General features: G+C 43.7%; 1 protein-coding gene across 1 annotated transcript in view; it reads left to right on the top strand.

Annotated features, from left to right (window-relative positions):
* LOC126292012 (MD-2-related lipid-recognition protein-like) overlaps window positions 1–19,643 on the top strand; it is a 46,915-nt gene extending 27,272 nt beyond the window's left edge. The window contains exons 3-4 of the mRNA XM_049985804.1: window positions 255–424; window positions 19,210–19,643. Coding sequence (XP_049841761.1) covers window positions 255–424; window positions 19,210–19,317 — 278 coding nt within the window. The 3' untranslated portion in view covers window positions 19,318–19,643. The remainder of the gene's footprint in view (window positions 1–254; window positions 425–19,209) is intronic.
* The last annotated feature ends 1,282 nt before the right edge of the window (window positions 19,644–20,925 follow it).

Raw genomic sequence — 20,925 nt, forward strand, 5'->3', positions numbered from 1 at the left:
AATGCTGCGCAGCTAGCGCCATTCGACGGCCAACACCGCGGTTCCTGGTGTGTCCGCTGTGCCGTGCGTGTGATCATTGCTTCTACAGCCCTCTCGCAGTGTCCGGAGCAAGTATGGTGGGTCTGACACACCGGTGTCAATGTGTTCTTTTTTCCATTTCCAGGAGTGTATTTATTGCAATGCACGTTCGGTACACAGGAAGAGAAAAGCCTCTTTTGCACCGCGTCATTTCGGTGTGTGACGGCGTGTTTCAGATTCGGCGGCGGAGGAGCTGCTGAGCCAGGCGTTCTGGCACAGCCCGCACGGAGAGCTGCCCTTCCTCGGGATGGACACGCACGCCTGCCGCTACACGCACTGCCCCGCCGTGCCCGGCGCGCGGGGGAACTACACGTACAACCTCAACATCAGCAGGGCCTACCCCACGGTCAGTACGATACTTTGTGCTGTCGAGCACCTGGCTTTTTGCGCTTTGCGGAGCATTTTCGCACATTACGAGATCAAATGGAAATGGAAGAGGAGGTAGATGAAGATGAAGTGGGAGATATGACACTGCGTGAAGAGTCTGACGGTGCACTGAAAGACCTAAGTCGAAACAAGGCCCCAGGAGTAGACACCATTCCATCAGAACTACTGATAGCCTTGGGAGAGCCAGACCTGACAAAACTCCCCCATCTGGTAAGCAAGATGTATGAGACAGGCGAAATACCATCAGACTTCAAGAAGAATATAATAATTCCAATCCCAAAGAAAGCAGGTGTTGACAGATGTAAAAATTACTGAACTATCAGATTAATAAGTCACAGGTTCGCCGACGACATTGTAATTCTGTCAGAGACAGCAAAGGACTTGGAAGAGCAGTTGAACGGAATGGACAGTGTCTTGAAAGCAGAGTATAAAACAAACACCAACAAAAGCAACACGAGGATAACGGACTGTAGTCGAATTAAGTCGGGTGATGCTGAGGGAATTAGATTAGGAAATGAGACACTTAAAGTAGTAAAGGAGTTTTGCTATTTGGGGAGCAAAATAACTGACGATGGTCGAAGTAGAGAGGATATAAAATGTAGACTGGCAATGGTAAGGAAAGCTTTTCTGAAGAAGAGAAATTTGTTAACATCGAGTATAGATTTAAGTGTCAGGAAGTCGTTTCTGAAAATATTTGTATGGAGTGTGGCCATGTATAGAAGTGAAACGTGGACGATAAATAGTTTAGACAAGAAGAGAATAGAAGCTTTCGAAATGTGGTGCTACAGAAGAATGCTGAAGATTAGATTGGTAGATGATATAAGTAATGAGGTATTGAATTGAAGTGGGGAGAAGAGGAGTTTGTGGCACAACTTGACTAGAAGAAGGGATCGGTTGGTAGGACATGTTTTTAAGTTTTAAGGGATCACCAATTTAGTACTGGAGGACAGCGTGGAGGGTAAAAATCGTAGAGTGAGACCAAGAGATGAATACACTAAGCAGATTCAGAAGGATGTAGGTTCCAGTACGTATTGGGAGATGAAGAAGCTTGAACAGGATAGAATAGCATGGAGAGCTGCATCAAACCAGTCTCAAGACTGAAGACCACAACAACAACAACAACGAGATCAAAAGTACCTAGATACCCTCGTGTAGTGCGTATCTGACCTCTAGACATCACCAGAGGCGGACCCCCACCAGCATCAAAAGGAGGTGGTGAGTACTGTGCTGCGACTAAAGCAGCAGAGCAAAAGAATGGCTCCGTCAAGGGAGCTCAGTTACTTCACACGTGGTCGCGGATGTCACCTGAGTAACATATACATGAGGGACATGTAAACCCCTACAAAGACCGGCCGTTGTAACCGAGCTGTTCTAGGTGCTTCAGTCCGGAACCGCGCTGCTGCTACAGTCACAGGTTCGAATCCTGCCTGGGGCATGGATGTGTTAGGTTAGTTAGGCTTAAGTAAATCTAATTCTAGGGGACTGATGAACTCCAATGTTAAGTCTCATAGTGCTCAGAGTCATTTGAACCCCTACAAAGCTGTTCAAGTCGACTTATGGTGATGTGACTGTGTAATAGAACGGCGAAGGAACCGAAGAAACAATTATAGCTAAACCAAGGCCACACATACGCTGAAGCGCCAAAGAAACTGGTGCTGGCATGCCTATTCAAATAGAGAGAGATATGAAAACAGGCAGATTACGGCGCTGCGGTTGGCAACGCTTATATAAGGTAACAAGTGTCTGGCGCAGTTGTTAGGTCGGTTAGTGCTGCTACAATGGCAGATTATCCAGATTTAAGTGAGTTTGAACGTGTTGTTATAGTCGGCGCACGAGCAATGGGACAGAGCATCTCCGAAATAGCGATGAAATGGGAATATTCCCGTACGACTTGAAACGTCCCCTTAGAAAAATTAATGAATTACTGTTGTGGTAAACCCCTTACGTTATTTGATTTTCAAACAAGTGAGTAAAACTGAACGTACTCAGACATTTCTCTCTTTACTTATCCTGATCATCACTAAACTGACACACAATATTCTTAGCGCAACGCAATCTGACTTTCAATAATCCCTAAGAAAGAAAGGCCCTGACAAACAATAACCTATACCTTTCATGAATCACTTACCTCACAAAAGTCTTCGTTACACGAACTACTGCAATACAGTGAGCGCCAATACTGCCAGCTAAATAAAAGATTTTAACTACTGAAGGCACTAACTAATGATAGGCGTAGTTAGCAAATGAAAGATTCTGAAAGAGAACAAACAATGTACAATGTATTTACCTTAATAATGTTCAAAAGTATCAGTTCATGATATATAGTATTACAAATTTACTCTTTCTGATGGACACACGTCCAGATCGTCCGCTTTCAAAATTCTGCCATCTCTCTCCCCACGTCCACCGCTGCTGGCGGCTCACCTCCAACTGCGCAACGCTACGCGCTGTTCACATCCAACTGCCCAACACTACAATAGCATATATTCCAACAGCGCAAACCAGCCACAGACTTCACACAGCAGTCACTGATTTTCATATAGAGCGCTACGTGGCGTTACCAACATAAAAATCTAAGCAGCCTTCCTACAGACTATTTCACGAATGTACTTTGAATATCAGGAATCTGGTAAAACATCAAATCTCCGACATCGCTGCGGCTGATAAAAGATCCTGCAAGAACGGGACCAACGACGACTGAAGAGGATCGTTCAACTTGACAGAAGTGCAATACTTCCGCAAATTGCTGAGGATTTCAGTGTTGGGCCATCAGGAAGTGTCAGCGTGCGAACCAATCAACAAAACATCAGATGGCCCACTCGTGTACCCTTGACGACTGCACTACACAAACCTTTACGCCTCGCCTGGGTCCGTCAACAACGACGATGGACTCTTGATGACTGGAAACATGTTATCTGATCGGACGAGTCTCGTTTCAAATTGTATCGAAAGGATGGATGCAGACAACCTCATGAATCCATGGACCCTGCATGTCAGCAGGGGACTGTTGAAGCTGGTGGACGCTCTGTAATGGTTTGGTGCATATTCAGTCTGAGTGATATGGGACTCCTGATCTGTCTAGATACGATTCGGACAGGTGACACGTACGTAAGCATTCTGTCTGGACACGTGTGAAATCTGGTTTCACAGGACAGAGCGGATCAGGTTGTGGAAAGGGGCCCCAATAAGTTGCTGCTAGTTGCACAAACATACAAACTTTATTTTGCTAAAACACTTAATTACACATGATCTTAAAAGAATTCAGAAACAATATGGCTGAAGACCAGAACACAAGTTGTTAAAATTGCCTTAAGGAATGTACACGGCTGAAGGCCTTAGTTACAAAACAGAAGAACTGAGGGCTTAAAGCTTGGATAACAAGAATTTCAGTAAGAAAATTTTAAAAGGTTTTAAACCAATGACCTTTTAAATCGACTGAAGGCCTTATCTTAAAATATTTCACATAAAGTTTGGCTGAAGACCATATACTGAACACAGAACAACTCAAGGCTTAAGGGCAGGATAACAAAAATTAAGATAGAGAGAAGAAGTCTCAAATTTTCAAATGATTATTCAGATTTTAATTTAAGACTGCTGAAGAATGTATCTTAAAATATTTCACGTAGAAGTTCAGCTGAAGGCCACATACTGAACATTAAAAACAAACTAAATTAATACTCGGCTGAAGGCCTTGCACAGTACTTGAGACTAAAAGAAAATCACAGTCCAAAACAACAGAACAGCAGTGCTCAGAAGTGTTCCAAGGATCAGCCTGGGGAGGAAACTATAACATAAGTTTACGTGAGACAGGCAGCCAAGCATAATACTAAATAACCTGATGGGAACACGATCTAGGGATGACTGAAGAACCAACCAACGACCTAATCAATTCCATTCCACCCGACCAACGGCACGACAACCGAAAATATCAACGAGCACGAATATACCAGCAGCACTACATCTTGACAATTGGCGTCTAAATAGTCAAGGCACAATAACCACTCAAACAAATATGAACAACACCAAGGCTGTCGAACTACACGCCTAGCCGGACAGCATCAACACGGCGAGGAAAACACACTGCCGGAAAACTACGCTAGGGCAGGTAACCGGAACGTTAACGGCCACAAGGCAGAAGATATCGCTGGTGCACACCACTAATAAGTTACGATCAATTCAATAGTTAAACACCATACAGGAACATGGCTGAAAAATTTTGCCGACTCCAGCACACCATACATTACTGCTCGCGGGAACGGCCCAGGGAGCAACAACTGGCAATGAACAAAGAGATGTCACAGCAGTTGAGGTTTCATAACAGGTTAACTGACTACTCAACTCCAGTATCCAGGTTCGGTGGGCGACGAACTTCGCAGTTCTCACAGGTAGTGCCTCACAAATCCGACCGCCGCCTGCGGCCCCGGCATGACTCCGCACGGTGGGGACTTCCCCACTGCACCGTCGCAACAGACCGACTGTCTAACACACACCACCACACGCAAATATAGCGGTCGCACCAAATATGGTACACCAGTACTGCTGTTGCCATTGACGGAGGCGAGTCAACAACTTGTTACGGTGGTAACTCAGGGAGCAATAAGACGCCACTCGATTGTGACAAAATGCCAAAGAAGAAACGGCATCAATGCGAGCCGGCCACAGCTCAGCCTCCATCCATTTATGTCAATGTGCATACTGACAGACTTGGGCAATTCCAGCAGGACACTGCGACACACCATGCGTCCAGAACTGTTACAGACTGGCTCCAGGAAAACTGTCCTAAGTTCAAACATTTCCGCTGGCCACCAAACTCCCCAGACATGAACATAATGAGCATATGTGGGATGCCCTGCAACGTTCTGTTCACAAGAGCACTCCACCCCCTCGTACGCTCTCGGATTCATGGACAGCTTTGCAGGATTGATGGTGTCAATTCCCTTCAGAACTACTACAGACATTAGTCTAATGAAACTTCCTGGCAGATTAAAACTGTGTGCCGGACCGAGACTCGAACTCGGGATCTTTGCCTTTCGTGGGCAAGCACTCTAGCAACTGAGCTACCCAAGCACGACTCACGCCCCGTCCTCACAGCTTTACTTCCGCCAGTACCTCGTCTCCTACTTTCCAAGCTTTACAGAAGCTCTCCTGCGAACCTTGCAGAACTAGCACTCTTGAAAGAAAGGATATTGTGGAGACATGGCTTAGCCACATGCTGTGAGATGTTTCCAGAATGAGATTTTCACTCTGCAGCGGTGTGTGCGCTGATATGAAACTTCCTGGCAGATTAAAACTGTGTGCCGGACCGAGACTCGAACTCGGGACCTTTGCCTTTCGTGGGCAAGTCCTCTAGCAACTGAGCTGCCCAAGCACGACTCACGCTCCGTCTTCACAGCTTTGCTTCCGCCAGTACCTCGTCTCCTACCTACAAACTTTACAGAAGCTCTCCTGCGAACCTTGCAGAACTAGCACTCCGCTGCAGAGTGAAAATCTCATTCTGGAAACATCCCCCAGGCTGTGGCTAAGCCCTGTCTCCGCAATATCCTTTCTTTCAGGAGTGCTAGTTCTGCAAGGTTCGCAGGAGAGCTTCTGTAAAGTTTGGAAGGTAGGGGCCGAGGTACTGGCAGAAGTAAAGCTGTGAGGACCGGCCGTGAGTCGTGCTTGGGTAGCTCAGTCAGTACAGCACTTGCCCGCGAAAGGCAAAGGCCCGGAGTTCGAGTCTCGGTCCGGCACACTGTTTTATTCTGCCAGGAAGTTTCATATCAGCGCACACTCCGCTGCAGAGTGAAAATCTCATTCTGGATTAGTCTAGTGCATGTATGCCACGTCGTATTGCGGCACTTCTGCGCGGTCAGGAGGGAAGGGGGGGGGGGGGGGCGAAACACGATATTAGGCATGTGGAGCAGTTTCTTAAGATCTACAGCGTATAATGAGCGATCAAAAAGTTTCAGTTCGAGGGTCATACAATCCATAATCTGTATGCCAATCAGATAAAATTGCCGTGAGCAAGGAGGCAATCGCCCCGCTAACGCACCAATTGAAGATACCCGGTTGGTTAGGACACCGTGTCCTGCTGCGTAAAGAAGTCCGTAACTGTCTGCTGTACGTCCTCGTCGACCCTTCAAGGCCCTTTTTAACGGACCGAAGGCGCAATAATCGCATGGGGAGAGATCAGGGCTGCAGAGCACGTGCTGAAGGGTCTCCCAAATGGTTCAAATGGCTCTGAGCACTATGGGACTCAACTGCTGTGGTCATTAGTCCCCTAGAACTTAGAACTAGTTAAACCTAACTAACCTAAGGACATCACACACATCCATGCCCGAGGCAGGATTCGAACCTGCGACCGTAGCAGTCGCACGGTTCCGGACTGCGCGCCTAGGAAGGGTCTCCCACTTGAGATGTCCGTAACGTATAACGGTCGACCAGCGTCTTGTGTCGAATCGTGGCCAGCACGCTACTTGGCGCACCATTCCACAATGGTGTGACTTTCGACCGACATGCTGCCCCATACGCATTCTTCATTCTCCTGTGGTTCTCTACCGGTGTTTCTTCTTCGGCAGCCAAGAAAACAGTAACAGCACATTGGCACTGTTTCTACACATTTGGCAATAATGTAGCCACAGTTCACGTTTCCGCACTTTCGCACATACGTCTGAAAGACACGAATAGTACAATGATCCTTTGCCTACATGTTGGTGCTTATACAGGGTGGTCCATTGATAGTGACTGGGCCAAATATCTCACGAAATAAGCATCAAACGAAAAAACTACGAAGAACGAAATTCGTCTAACTTGAAGGGGGAAACCAGATGGCGCTATGGTTGGCCCGCTAGATGGCGCTGCCGTAGATCAAACGGATATCAACTGCGTTTTTTTTTTTTAAATAGAAACCCCCATTTTTTTATTACATATTCGTGCAGTATATTTTAGTTGGACCACTTTTTTCGCTTTGTGATAGATGGCGCTGTAAGACTAACAAACTTACGGCTCACAATTTTAGACGAACAGTTGGTAACAGGTAGGTTTTTTAAATTAAAATATAGAACGTAGGTACGTTTGAGCATTTTATTTCGGTTGTTCCAATGTGATACATGTACCTTTGTGAACTTTTCATTTCTGAGAACGCATTCTGTTACAGCGTGATTATCTGTAAATACCACATTAATGCAATAAATGCTCAAAATGATGTCCGTCAACTACAATGCATTTGGCAATACGTGTAACGACATTCCTCTCAACAGCGAGTAGTTTCCCGTCCTTAATGTTCGCACATGCATTGACAATGCGCTGTCGCATGTTGTCGGGCGTTGTCGGTTTATCACGATAGCAAATATCCTTCAACTTTCCCCACAGAAAAAATTCCGGGGACCTCAGATCCGGTGAACGTGCGGGCCATGGTATGGTGCTTCGACGACCATTCCACCTGTCATGAAATATTCTATTCAATACCGCTTCAACCACTATGAGCCGGGCTTGTTAGAAGTACATCGCCATTCTGTCATGCAGTGAAACATCTTGTAGAGACATCGGTAGAACATTACGTAGGAAATCAGCATACATTGCACCATTTAGACTGCCATAGATAAAATGGGAGCCAATTATCCTTCTTCCCATAATGCCGCACCATACATTAACCCGCCAAGGTCGCTGATGTTCCACTTGTCGCAGCCATCGTGGATTTTCCGTTGCCCTATATTGCATATTATGCCGGTTTACGTTAGCGCTGTTGGTGAATGATGCTTCGTCGCTAAATAGAACGCATGCAAAAAATCTGTCATTGTCCCGTAATTTCTCTTGTGCCCAGTGGCAGAACTGTACACGACGTTCAAAGTCGTCGCCGTGTAATTCCTGGTGCATAACAATATGGTACAGGTGCAATCGATGTTGATGTAGCATTCTCAACACCGACCTTTTTGAGATTCCCGATTCTCGCGCACTTTGGCTGCTAGTGATGCGCAGATTAGCCGCGACAGCAGCTAAAACACCTACTTGGGCATCATCATTTGTTGCAGGTCGTAGTTGACTTTTCTCACGTGGCTGAACACTTCCTGTTTCCTTAAATAACGTAACTATCCGGCGAACTGTCTGGACACTTGGATGACGTAGTCCAGGATACCGAGCAGCGTACATAGCACACGCCCGTTGGGCATTTTGATCACAATAGCCATTCATCAACACCATATCGACCTTTTCCGCAACTGGTAAACTGTCCATTTTAACACGGTTAATGTATCACGAAGCGAATACCGTCCGCACTGGTGGAATGTTGCGTGATACCACGTACTTATACGTTTGAGACTATTACAGCGCCATCTATCACAGAGCGAAGAAAGTGGTCCAACTAAAACATTCATATTTCTTTACGCACTACACCAATATGAAATAGAAAATGGGGGTTCCTATTTTTAAAAAGGCAGTTGATATCCGTTTGACCTATGGCAGCGCCATCTAGCGGGCCAACGATAGCGCCATCTGGTTTCCCCTTCAAGCTAGACGAGTTTCGTTCTTTGTAGTTTTTCGTTTGATGCTTATTTCGTGACATATTTGGCCCGGTCACTATCAATGGACCACCTTGTATACTCCCATCGGATTCGCGCTTCTTTGCATATACGCTGCAGCAAGGCACTCAAATGGAAACTTTTCGATCGCCCGTTATATGAAGAACACGGCCACGCTATACTGTACGTATACTTAGCTATACTTCATCTGCGGACCCAAATACGGAAAAAATAACAAATTTATGCGCTCGACGAGAGACAAAAATGCTGAAATATCGAAGTCGGGAAGGTGTTTGGACCTTCTTATACATTATGCTACTTAAACTACGTAGGGTGCAACAGTGCACGACATCCAGCCACAAATTCTGTACTCCAGTTGCCATGTCCACACATAACGTGTGTAGTAGACAAATGGGGTTTGCTGAAATTAATAAAGCACACATTGAAGCTTTTATTGATATTTTTTGTTGAACAATGTTAATATCTACACTGTGTAATAGGAATTTTCCCGAGGCAGCTCTGAAAGGATGTAGATCGACGGTTGTCGCTGTAACTCCGGTCGTGGTTATCTGAAACATGAAATTAACGTATCACCCTTATAGATAGATATTTGAAAAAAATGGCCATTTTTGGCCCCTTCTTTATTGGCCGAAAAAAATACTAAACATCAACATAAAAAAATTGGCTACAATGAACTGAAAAGAATTCAATTTCCTTCAAGGGAGACCAAAAATCATTAAAACTGGATTAAAATTATAGCGTGGGCGACAACAGCCATGGGGAACACAGATAACACGAACCGTGTACCTCCTTCCTGGTGGAATGACTGGAAGTGATCGGCTGTGGGAAACCCTCCGTCTAATAGGCGCTACTCAGGCATGGTTGTTTGCTTCTTTGGGCGGGTTTGTTGACATATCTGAACAGTCAAAGGGACTGTGTCTGTGATACAATGTCGACAGTCAACGTCTATCTTCAGGAGTTGTGGGAACCGGGGTGATGCAAAACTTTTTTTGGTGTGTGTATAAGTATTATGGCATGAATGGCTGGAAGGGCCCAAAAGGTAGATTCAGCCGCCTGATTGATAAGGTTTTCCCTATCATTCACGCTAGCAAGCACTTCCACTTCTTAAAGCACGAGAGCTGTGAGACTGATAGGTACATTTTATATTCGATGTACACTACTAGCCATTAAAATTGCTACACCACGAAGATGAAGTGCCTCAGACACCAAATTTAACCCACAGGAAGAAGATGCTGTGATATGCAAATGATTAGCTTTTCAGAGCATCCACACAAGGTTGGCGCCGGTGGCGACACCTACAACGTGCTGACACGAGGAAAGTTTCCAACCGATTTCTCATACACAAACAGCAGTTGACCGGTGTTGCTTGGCGAAACGTCGTTGTGACGCCTCGTGTAAGGAGGAGAAATACGTACCAACACGTTTCCGACTTTGAGAAAGGTCGGATTGTAGCTTATCGCGATCGCGGTTTATCGTATCGCGACATTGCTGCTCGCGTTAGTCGAGATCCAATGACTGTTATCAGGATATGGAATCGATGGGTTCAGGAGGGTAAGATGGAACGCCGTGCTGGATCCCAACGGCCTCGTATCACTAGCAGTCGAGATGACAGGCATCTTATCAGCATGGCTGTAACGGATCGTGCAGCCATGTCTCGATCCCTGAGTCAACAGATGGGGGCGTTTGCAAGACAACAACAATCTGCACGAAGAGTTCGACGAGATTTGCAGCAGCATGGACTAGAGACCGTGGCTGCGGTTAACCTTGACGCTGCATCACAGACAGGAGCGCCTGCGATGGTGTTCTCAACGCAGAACCTGGGTGCACGAATGAAAAAACGTCATTTTTTCAGATGAATCCAGGTTCTGTTTATTGCATCATGATGGTCGCATCCATGTTTGGCGACATCACGGTGAATGCACGTTGGAAGCGTGTATTCGTCATCGCCATACTGGCGTATCACCCGGCCTGATGGTATGGGGTGTCATCGGTTACACTTCTCGGTCATCTCTTGTTCGGATTGACGGCACTCTGAACAGTGGACGTTACATTTCAGATGTGTCACGAACCGTGGCTCTATCCTTCATTCGATCCCTGTGAAACCCTACATTTTAGCAAGATAATGCACGACCGCATGTTGCAGGTCCTGTACAGGCCTTTCTGGATACAGAAAATGTTCGACTGCTGCCCTGGCCATTCTACAGATCTCTCACCAACTAAAAACGTCTGGTCAATGGTGGCCGAGCAACTAGCTCGTCACAATACGCCAGTCACTACTCTTGATGAACTGTGGTATCATGTTGAAGCTGCATGGGCAGCTGTACCTGTACACGCCATCCAAGCTCCGTTTGACTCAATGGCCAGGCGCATCAAGGCCGTTATTACGGCCAGAGCTGATTGTTCTGGGTACTGATTTCTCAGGATCTATGCACCCAAATTGCGTGAAAATGTAATCACATGTCAGTTCTAGTATAATATACTTGTCCAGTGAATACCCGTTTATCATCTGCATTTCTTCTTGGTGTAGCAATTTAAATGGCCAGTAGTGTACTATGACCCTTAAATACGTCATTCCGTGGTTGCTGGGGTGACACGATGAGCCCCAGACAGCACACGTGCGAGACCGGCTCGGACGTCAACCCCTTCCCAGCATATAAACGACCAGCTAAAACAGTTGTGGACCAGCTTCTCCCAGGAGAAGATACATTAGCCTTATGACACCCATCCCAACACCAGCAGTTCATCCTTCCAGGCCAAACGGGGTACAACGTCATACTCGTAAGTGGCCACATACTACCAAATCCTTTTAAATCTGACGCGATTTTGTAATCACTGCAATAATATGACATGAGCTTTCAGCCTGTCAGGTATAATTTCGTTCACTCCTCCCTACCTGGGTGCTTCACTTTTCTTACCAGTCAGTGAGTATACGAGGTCTGTTCAAAAAATTCCGAAACATTCGTAATTTGGGGTGTTGGAGCGTAATGCGGTTGGCATCCCTGTACAAGCCGGTGTTTAATGTGTGACTGCCGGAAGTTTCGTTTTCCACGTCTGTTAGTTATTGTTCAATGCTGTATTAAGTAGACCGTTGTGTCTCGCAGTTTGCGAATTTCGAGATGGCAGAGTAGAGGAGCGACACGTGTGTATTAAATTTTACGTGAAACTCAAAAAAACCTTCACAGAAACACACCAAGTAATGCAGGAAACCTATGTTGATGAGTGCTTAAGCTGTACTCTGTGTTACGGACGGTTCACTCGGTTAAAAATGGCCGGACGTAAGTTAAAGACAACCCTCGTTCAGGAGGCCCTCCGACGCCAACCGACGACTCTCATGTCAGGAGCGTCAGCGAAACTGTGCGTGCCATTCGAAGATTGTCTGTCCGAGAGATTGCAGAAGAATGTAACATTTCAGTTGGATTGTTTCATGAAATCCTGACGCCGCACCTCGGAATGCATTGTGTTGCCGCCAAATTCGTCCCACGACTCACGAGTTAAGGCCAGAAAGACCTTTGAATCGCAACCTGTGAAGAGCTTTACCAGGTGTACCGGTATGAAGTGAGCGTTTTTTTGTGAAAATGAAACACTAATTTTGAATTGAAAAGTAAAAACATTTTATTCAAAGTACTGACCATTGTTTTCTATACGTTTTGACCACCTTTCTGGCAATTTGTGGACACCACGCCAATAGAAATGTTCGTCTTTTGGAGCAAACCAAAAACTCAATTTTCGACTTCTTCGTAGGTATCGAAGTGTTCCTCAGCCAATGCGTGTCCCTTTGATGAAAGCAAATGGTATTCGGAAGGGGCCAAGTCTGGTTAATACGGCGGGCGGGGTAGCAGCTCCCATCCAAGTGTTTTGATTTATCCTGAACCAGTTTGGCTTTGTGTGCAGGTGCACTGTCCTGTAAAAAAGTTACTTTGCCATGCCTTCGTGCCGAATCTATTTGGTTTTGCAGTCGATGTTGATGGTTGTCCCGGATTAACCCACGATTTTTCCCGTTTAGGATTCTTAAAATAAATTCATTTTTCATCGCCAGTAACAATTCGATGCAAAATTGATTTTTTTTCATGTCTTTGAAGCAAAATTTGACAAATGATTTTTCGGTTTTCCATCTGTCTTTCATTCAATTCATGTGGCACCCATTTTCCACACTTTTGGATCTTTCCCATAGCTTACAAACGGTCAGAAATTGTTTGCTGTGCAACATTTAGCATTGCCGCCATTTGCTTCTGACTCAAAGTATCATCTTCATCCAATATTGATTGCAATTCGACGTCTTCGAACTTTCTTGGTGGTCTTCGACGTTCTTCATTTCTTACATCAAAATCTTTATTTCTGAGCGGTTGAAACCATCTTTTGGATGTTGCTTCTGATAGAGTACGATCACCATATGCCTCGACAAGCATTCGATGCGACTCTGCAGCACTTTTTTTTCAAATGAAAAGAAAAAATTAATGCTTTCCACAAATCATCACTTCCTGGTACAAAAATTCGACATTGTTAACACGATGGAAACACATGATGTTGTTTGTTCCGTGACTTGATGTATACTACATATCTTTGACAGATGTCATACCAACCAAACAAACAAAAAAATTAAGGCTCCTTCGCAACAAATATTCAGTATCGACACATTTGTGTCTTAACGCTCATTTCATACCGGTACACCTGTTAGGATCGCGCAAATGAGAACGAGATGTTCCTTAAGAGAATCACAGCTGGTGATGAGTCGTTGGTCTATGGTTATGATGCCGAAACCAGTATTCAGTCTTCACAATGGGTCGGGAAAACCAAAAAAAGCTCGTCAGGTTAAGTTCAGACGTCACAGCCACGTTGATACCTTTTTTGTGATTTTGAACTATTAATAAATTAGTTCCTCATGAATTGTGTCACAGTGAGAAACTACTAATCGATGGTATTATTGGGACGTGATGCGATGCCCGCGAGAAAATGTAAAAGGGAACGGCCTGAAATATGGCGAGACAAAGACTGCTTTCCGGAAGTGGAAACGGCGTTCGGAGCAGTGTATCAATTGTGGAGGAGAGCACTTCGAAGGACACCATGAACTAGGGTGACCAGACGTCCGGATTAATCCGGGCATGTCCTCCGTTTTAGCTCTTTGTCCGGGGTCCGGGCGGATATTTACAGTGTCCGGCTTTTTCGCAAAGTTGAGCATAATACAGTTCAATTTACAATTCGTCCCTTCTATTGCTCTTTTCTTAAATACTTTAAGTATTGGCACAGTTTAATTTTTTTTTTTGTGGGATCTAAAATTTAAAAAACTTCTCTCACACCGGCCTGATTTAGCTTCACTGATCAGGATAGTAAAAAACATGCGTATATTAAGGGAATTTTCATTCACAAAGCAGGCTTATCACATTTACACAGTTCAATACTGTTCTATCCTGATTAAATTGAGCTTAACTTAAATTCCACAAGGCAGGGAAGCAATTTCGAAGTCTCGGTGCGACGCAAATTGTCAGTCGATCTCCTGAAAACGTTTGTAATAATTATTAACTTTCGGTGATCACATGGGGAAGACCGGAGATCTGCTGGTAAGACGTGTTAGCCTATTTATTTGAAGTAATAAACTGGATATCTTGAGCATACAAAACGGCAGGTTCGTCCAGAGTAAATCAGTCGTTCCCCACTGATCCCGTGCAACACAGCGCAGTGCGCAATAATAATCAGTTAAATAATACGCGAACACACTTACTTTAGTTTAGTGCATGTATTAAATTCCTTCTCATACAGAATCTCATCAAGATGGCGACTAGCTCAACAATACATACATATACATCCTCTCTCTTTCACGGCTAATCGGCAAGATCTCCTTCCTTCTTTTCACAAGAGAAAACATAGATAGCAGAGAAGCTATTCCATGGAGTAAATGCACGCTCCAAGGAATAATAGGGCTTGAAACTACTTTGCACTGATTATCATCGTATATTAAAGTTTAGGAATCGGTAAGATAAGAAGAGATATTTCGAGATATGTACTGAGTTATATAATTTATAAAATTTCTGAAAATATCGCGGAAAGACCGCTGCAAGAGACATTACAACAGCCTTCGTGATAAACACGCGCGAAGGCGGTGTTAGTAGGTGGCACCAGGATCGTCGATGTTATCGTTGATCGACCTATAAGCGAATGCAAATATCGATTATTTAAAATTTTCGTTTCGTATCTTCGCTTTGTATTGGCTTGGCTTCCTGTAGTGTACGTGTGATTTGTGAGTGTAATTTTTAAGTGAGTGAGTTATGTAAAATATTTGGCTATGCCTAAACGAAAGAGTACATTTTCTGGTGTCCTTTCCTGCAAATATCCGGCTTTACGAAAGGGAGAAATGAATTTGAAGCGGAATTTAAGATATATGGAGCTGGTTCGTACGTCTCAGTGGCCAATAAAGATAAGAAATAACTCGACAGAATAACTGTCATGATTTTATTTCATCGTTTCATACTCATTCCATTTATTTGTACTCAGAAGGTTAAAGTGCAATTTACATGTAGTCAGCTGCTGCTTGAAGTGTTGATGTTGATAGCGGTGTGTCGAATGAAGGGAGGTGAATGGCCTTAACGTTTTTCGCTTTGTAAACAATTCCGTGTTGTTGACATAACAAAACAATTGACGCCACACTGTCACCACAATCAATGTTTTTAATTTTTTTATATTGCTCATTTAACCACCACCTGACCATCAGTAACAATTAATTACTAGTTTTACCGGTAATTCCCCGCAGTCACGTGACTTGCGCAAAGCTGACGGGTTGTATCCTCATCTGCAGTTAACCCGTTTGATGTGTTCTCTTTTTTCTTCCTTTGTCCTCCTTTTTGAAGCTGTTTGCCCTCCTTTTTAAACAATTGCATCTGGTCACCCTACAATGCACAATAAGTAAGAGGTCAGCGTAAAAAAATTCTGCGGACAAAGTTCCGGAATTTTTTGAACAGACCTCATATATTGCGAAAAGCAATGGTCCTGTAACAACACTCTCTTGGAATACGCTCGAACTTACTTTAACGTCTGAAGATTTCTCTCCGTTACGAATGACGCTTGGGAGCTGCTGTGAAGTTTGGAAAGTAGGAAACGAAGTGCTGGCAGGGGCAAAGCTTTGGCTCTGAGCACTATGGGACTTAACTGCTGTGGTCATCAGTCCCCTAGAACTTAGAACTACTTAAACCTAACTAACCTAAGGACATCACACACATCCATGCCCAAGGCAGGATTCGAACCTGCGACCGGGCAAAGCTTTGCCTGAATAACTAAGCCAGTAAGAGCACTGCAAGGACCAGTCCGGCACACAGTTTTAATCTGGCAGGAAGTTTGGCGACAGCGCACACTCCGCTCAGACCGAAAGATTCGCTCTGGAGTAAGGGCGCCGGCAGAATACTGAGCGACGGTTCCCCGCGTGCACAGGAACTGGGGTACCCCATTGCGGACAGCTCTTGTCAATGTAGCACCTGTCTCCAGTGGAGCAGGTAAATAAATTATTACAAATATGTGTCTTAATAGATTTTTATAATAGTCGACAAACTAAGGATGTGCACGATATTTTCTAAGTTTTACTTATAACTTTTGATGCCGTGATTTGAGAACCTCGGTGCCTTACCTCAGTACCATACTTTGACCCTTACTCTACCGTCCCTAAACGTTTGTATCATTACCATAGAAACATACTGTGCGCAAACTGCTTTGTTTGTTCTGTCCGTGTTGTTGTTTTTGTGGTCTTCAGTCCTGAGACTGGTTTGATGCATCTGTCCACGCTACTCTATCCTGTACAACCTTCTTCATCTCCCAGTACCTACTGCAACCTACATGCTTCTGAATCTGCTAAGTGTATTCATTTCTTGGTCTCCCTCTACGATTTTACCCTGCACCCTGCCCTCCAGTGCTAAATTGGTGATCCCTTGATGCCTCAGAACATGTCCTACCAACCCGTCTTCTAGCCAAGTTGAGCCACAAACACCTCTTCTCCCCAATTCTATTCAATACCTCCTCATTAGTTATGTGATCTACCCATCTAATCTTCAGCATTCTTTTGTAGCACCACATTTCGTAAGCTTCTATTCTCTTCTTGTCTAAATTATTTATCGTCCATGTTTCACTTCCACGCATGGCTACACTCCATACAAATACTTTCAGAAACGACTTCCAGGCGCTTAAATCAATACTCGATGTTAACAAATTTCTCTTCTTCAGAAACGCTTTCTTGCCATTGCCAGTCTACATTTTATATCCTCTCTACTACGACAATCATCAGTTATTTTGTTCCCCAAATAGCAAAACCCCTTTCCATTACTGCTTGCTCAATATACAGACTGAATAGCATCGGGGAGAGGCTACAACCTTATCTCACTCCCTTCCCAACCACTGCTTCCCTTTCATGCCCTTCGACTCTTATAACTGCCATCTGCTTTCTGTACACGTTGTAAATAGCCTTTCGCTCCCTGCATTTTACCCTTGCCACCTTCAGAATTCGAAAGAGAATATTCCAGTCAACATTGTCAAAAGCTTTCTCTAAGTCTACAAATGCTAGAAACGTAGGTTTGCCTTTTCTTCATCTTTCTTCTAAGATAAGTCGTAGGGTCAGTATTGCCTCACGTGTTCCAACACTTCTATGGAATCCAAACTGATCTTCCCCGAGGTCGGCTTCCACCAGTTTTTCCATTCGTCTGTAAAGAATTCGCGTTAGTATTTTGCAGCTGTGACTTATTAAACTGATAGTTCGGCAATTTTCACAAAGCCAGACCTTAATTAACTCCAAAATAGTTAACAGGTTTGTCAAAAGTATTGGTTGTATAACTATATTTGTTAATTTCGTTATTAAAACAAAAAAATTCTGCCTAACCTTTATAGCAGGATAAACTGTTAAAAATAACCAATTTTTCGTTGTATTCAGTTAACTGAATTAAATGTTTCAATTATAATTTCTGTAACTTATACATCGGACAATATGTAGTTTCAGTGCGTATTATTGTGACGATATATAAAGGTTCGATTTTTGGTCCCGATTCAGTCAGTCCACGGCCGATTTTCAGACGGGAAGTCATTATCAATAAGAGTATTGTGTCAACTGAGAAGTGGAATTAGTGTAACATAAACAGGCTGTGTGTTAAAACAATGACAATGTCTGTTAATTTATATGAGAAGTAGTGAACTGTGTGGTTAGGTATTTACTGCTCATAGATGTCAACAGCAAACTGTTGTAGCAGTATGTCGATGTTGTCTGCTAAGTATAAATGACGCTTATCAAAAATTAACCAATAGTGAACTGGCCATATCACTGGGTAATATTGGGGGTTGTGAACTGAAGTAAAGAACTGTCAAACGCAACTGTACAACTGTCGGCTCCATCATTTACTGTAGCCAGTGTATAAGTTGCACCCCCCACCCCCATTTTTCAGCCTGTGTAACAATGCTGTACGTCAACACCGAGGACTATCAACGCAGGAATCAAGCAGGCAAACATCACAGAGTGTTTCAGACATTCTCCAGAATGTTCTGAAGAAGAGAAAAGTATATGCTAGTTTGTCCCGCACACCTTGATTTCCGAACAATGGCCAAGACACCTGCATGCCTCCCGCGACTTGATCGAAATGCAAAACGCGGACAATTCTTTTCTGGAAGGAGATCATCATGTGTGATCATCCTTGGATAAATGAATACGAACCTACCATAAAACGACGAAGCGCTTAAAGTGACTTCAAGTCTGAACGCTTTGACGATATAGCCGACATTCAAGTCAGTATGACCCGCGAAACGAAGAAAATTCCAAAGAAGAAATTTTATGACAGTTTCACATGGTTATATGAACGTTCTGTACGTTGTACTAAAATGGGGACAGGGTTGGGTAGAAAACGTGAAGCATTAAAACAGCCATCTCAATCTTTCTTCATTATTTTATTAATCCAGCCGTGAACTTTTTGGAGTGACAGGGTAGACGATATTTCTAATACTTTGCTGGTAAATATCTCAAAGGTGTGTGAACTTGTATGTTTCTTTACATTTTTACTTTACAAATGACTGCAATGTCTACTTCTTCGCCGTTTTCGCTTTACTTTTTAAACGTTTGACTTGTGTAACTACTTCTGTCAGATTCTCTTGGAGTATTCTAAGGTAGTCTGCGAAGTCTACACACACTATGTAAATTCTGTTCGATGTACTAATTTCTTTGTTTTAATGCAGACAGTTACAGTTTGCTTACGTGTTTTTTTCTTTCTCTTTGTAGGGTGTCTACGATGTTATGTGGAAGCTATGGGGCAAAGGAAAACCGACCGCCAAATTTGAGTGCTGCTTCATAGTGCAGATTAAGATAACCTCTCCCAAGGCAGGCTGAAGAAACATCGCAGGAATGAAGCAGGACCACCTCACGGTCTTCTCTCCTATCCTTCTGCTGACGTTAGCATTAGTTCTAATCTAGGTCTTACACATTTTAGTTTTAAGAATGATCAACGTGCGTCGCCCCCTGTAAGAGTATTTGTCTAAAGTCTGTTTGTGGAAACATATTTTTATGTGACGACGAAGAAAAGAAAACAGCTTAAAGTGAGAATGAACATGTAAGTTTCCTCTAAGAAGTATGTTGAGTAGGTGCAAAGAAATCTTTGCTTTCCTTCAGTGGCTGTAAAACACTTTTGGGAACATTAATAAAGTTGTTGAAAACTACCAGCGAAGGCTTGTCTCTACTGTCGACTGAAGCATTCCACATGCCTTCGAGTGTCTGTAATAATTTTAGGCAGCCAATACAGTATTTGATTGTTTGCTGGGAATCGCGTTAAATGCTTAATTATGTCATTTTGTGCTCATAACATGCTCTTTGCTCATGAATTTTAGTATTTTGAAGAAAAACTGGAATTAAATTCGAATAATTTGAAAACGTTCCAAGTAATGCATGCGATGTCTGTGAGGTCACTGGCTAGCACACTATTTCTGCTTTTGTAAAACTCATTCACAGCGTAATCTTGTTTTGGAATTTATGTTTCAGAAAATGGGTTACAAATAGTATATAGTACCACATTGTACAAATACGTCTATAAAAAATCTTGAAAAATTCTTTTTGTGTGCTCCGAAGAATGAGAAGGTGCATAAAATGGGTTTGCAACTCGCTAATAGAGATAGATATAGCAGAAAGGGTGAGAAAGCAGTGTTTGCAAGATCGATCCCCATTCTGAGCAACCTTTTATTTCATTTATTAGCTTTATTTTCCACCTAACAAATTTGAGATGAACCACAAGAATTGTAAATGAAAATTAATTAAAACCTTCAGGTGCCGACAGGTGTTGTTGATATACCTCGATGGGGACAGCTGTAAACGTGTGCCCCGACCGGGTTCGAACCCGGCATCTCGTACTTCATGGCAGACGCTCTATCCAGCTGAGTCACCGAGGCCACAGATGAACAGTGCCACTGCACGGAGTCATCCCTTGCACGCTTCCCGTGAGGCCCACATTCCCATCTGTCCACAATCTACATACGTAATGTTCCTAATAGATATTTGCCCATCCACTCATTACTCGCGCCAACTAAGGTGACAATTCCCGTAAGAGTTCGGGCAACCTGTGCGCATTCGCAGCTGAGGGTTTTAATTAATTATCATTTATTCTAGAGAAGCTGCACAGTCATCAATGGTATGTGTTCTTTCGGGAACAGTTACTATCTTCATATATAGTTGAAGGCTACCCGGCCATTGACCTTCGTCTGTGCGAATGCTCACTTAGCAGCCGAAAGGAAGTACAAGGCATTAGAGACACTACGTATGTCACATGATAGGAATCTCTTACCTACGCACCTAATTTGAACGCCTGGTAAGTGAGTGAGATATGCCTGTTTGCCAGCTATAGGCGTTCGTGTGAATGTGATCACTCCCAAAGAAATGATGAAAACGTAATAATTTGCCACACAAGCTGCAACAAAGGAACGCAACAGCTTCAGTCACACTGTTTCTCTG

This window comes from Schistocerca gregaria, chromosome 9 (genome assembly GCF_023897955.1).
Source record: "Schistocerca gregaria isolate iqSchGreg1 chromosome 9, iqSchGreg1.2, whole genome shotgun sequence".
Lineage (NCBI taxonomy): Eukaryota > Metazoa > Arthropoda > Insecta > Orthoptera > Acrididae > Schistocerca > Schistocerca gregaria.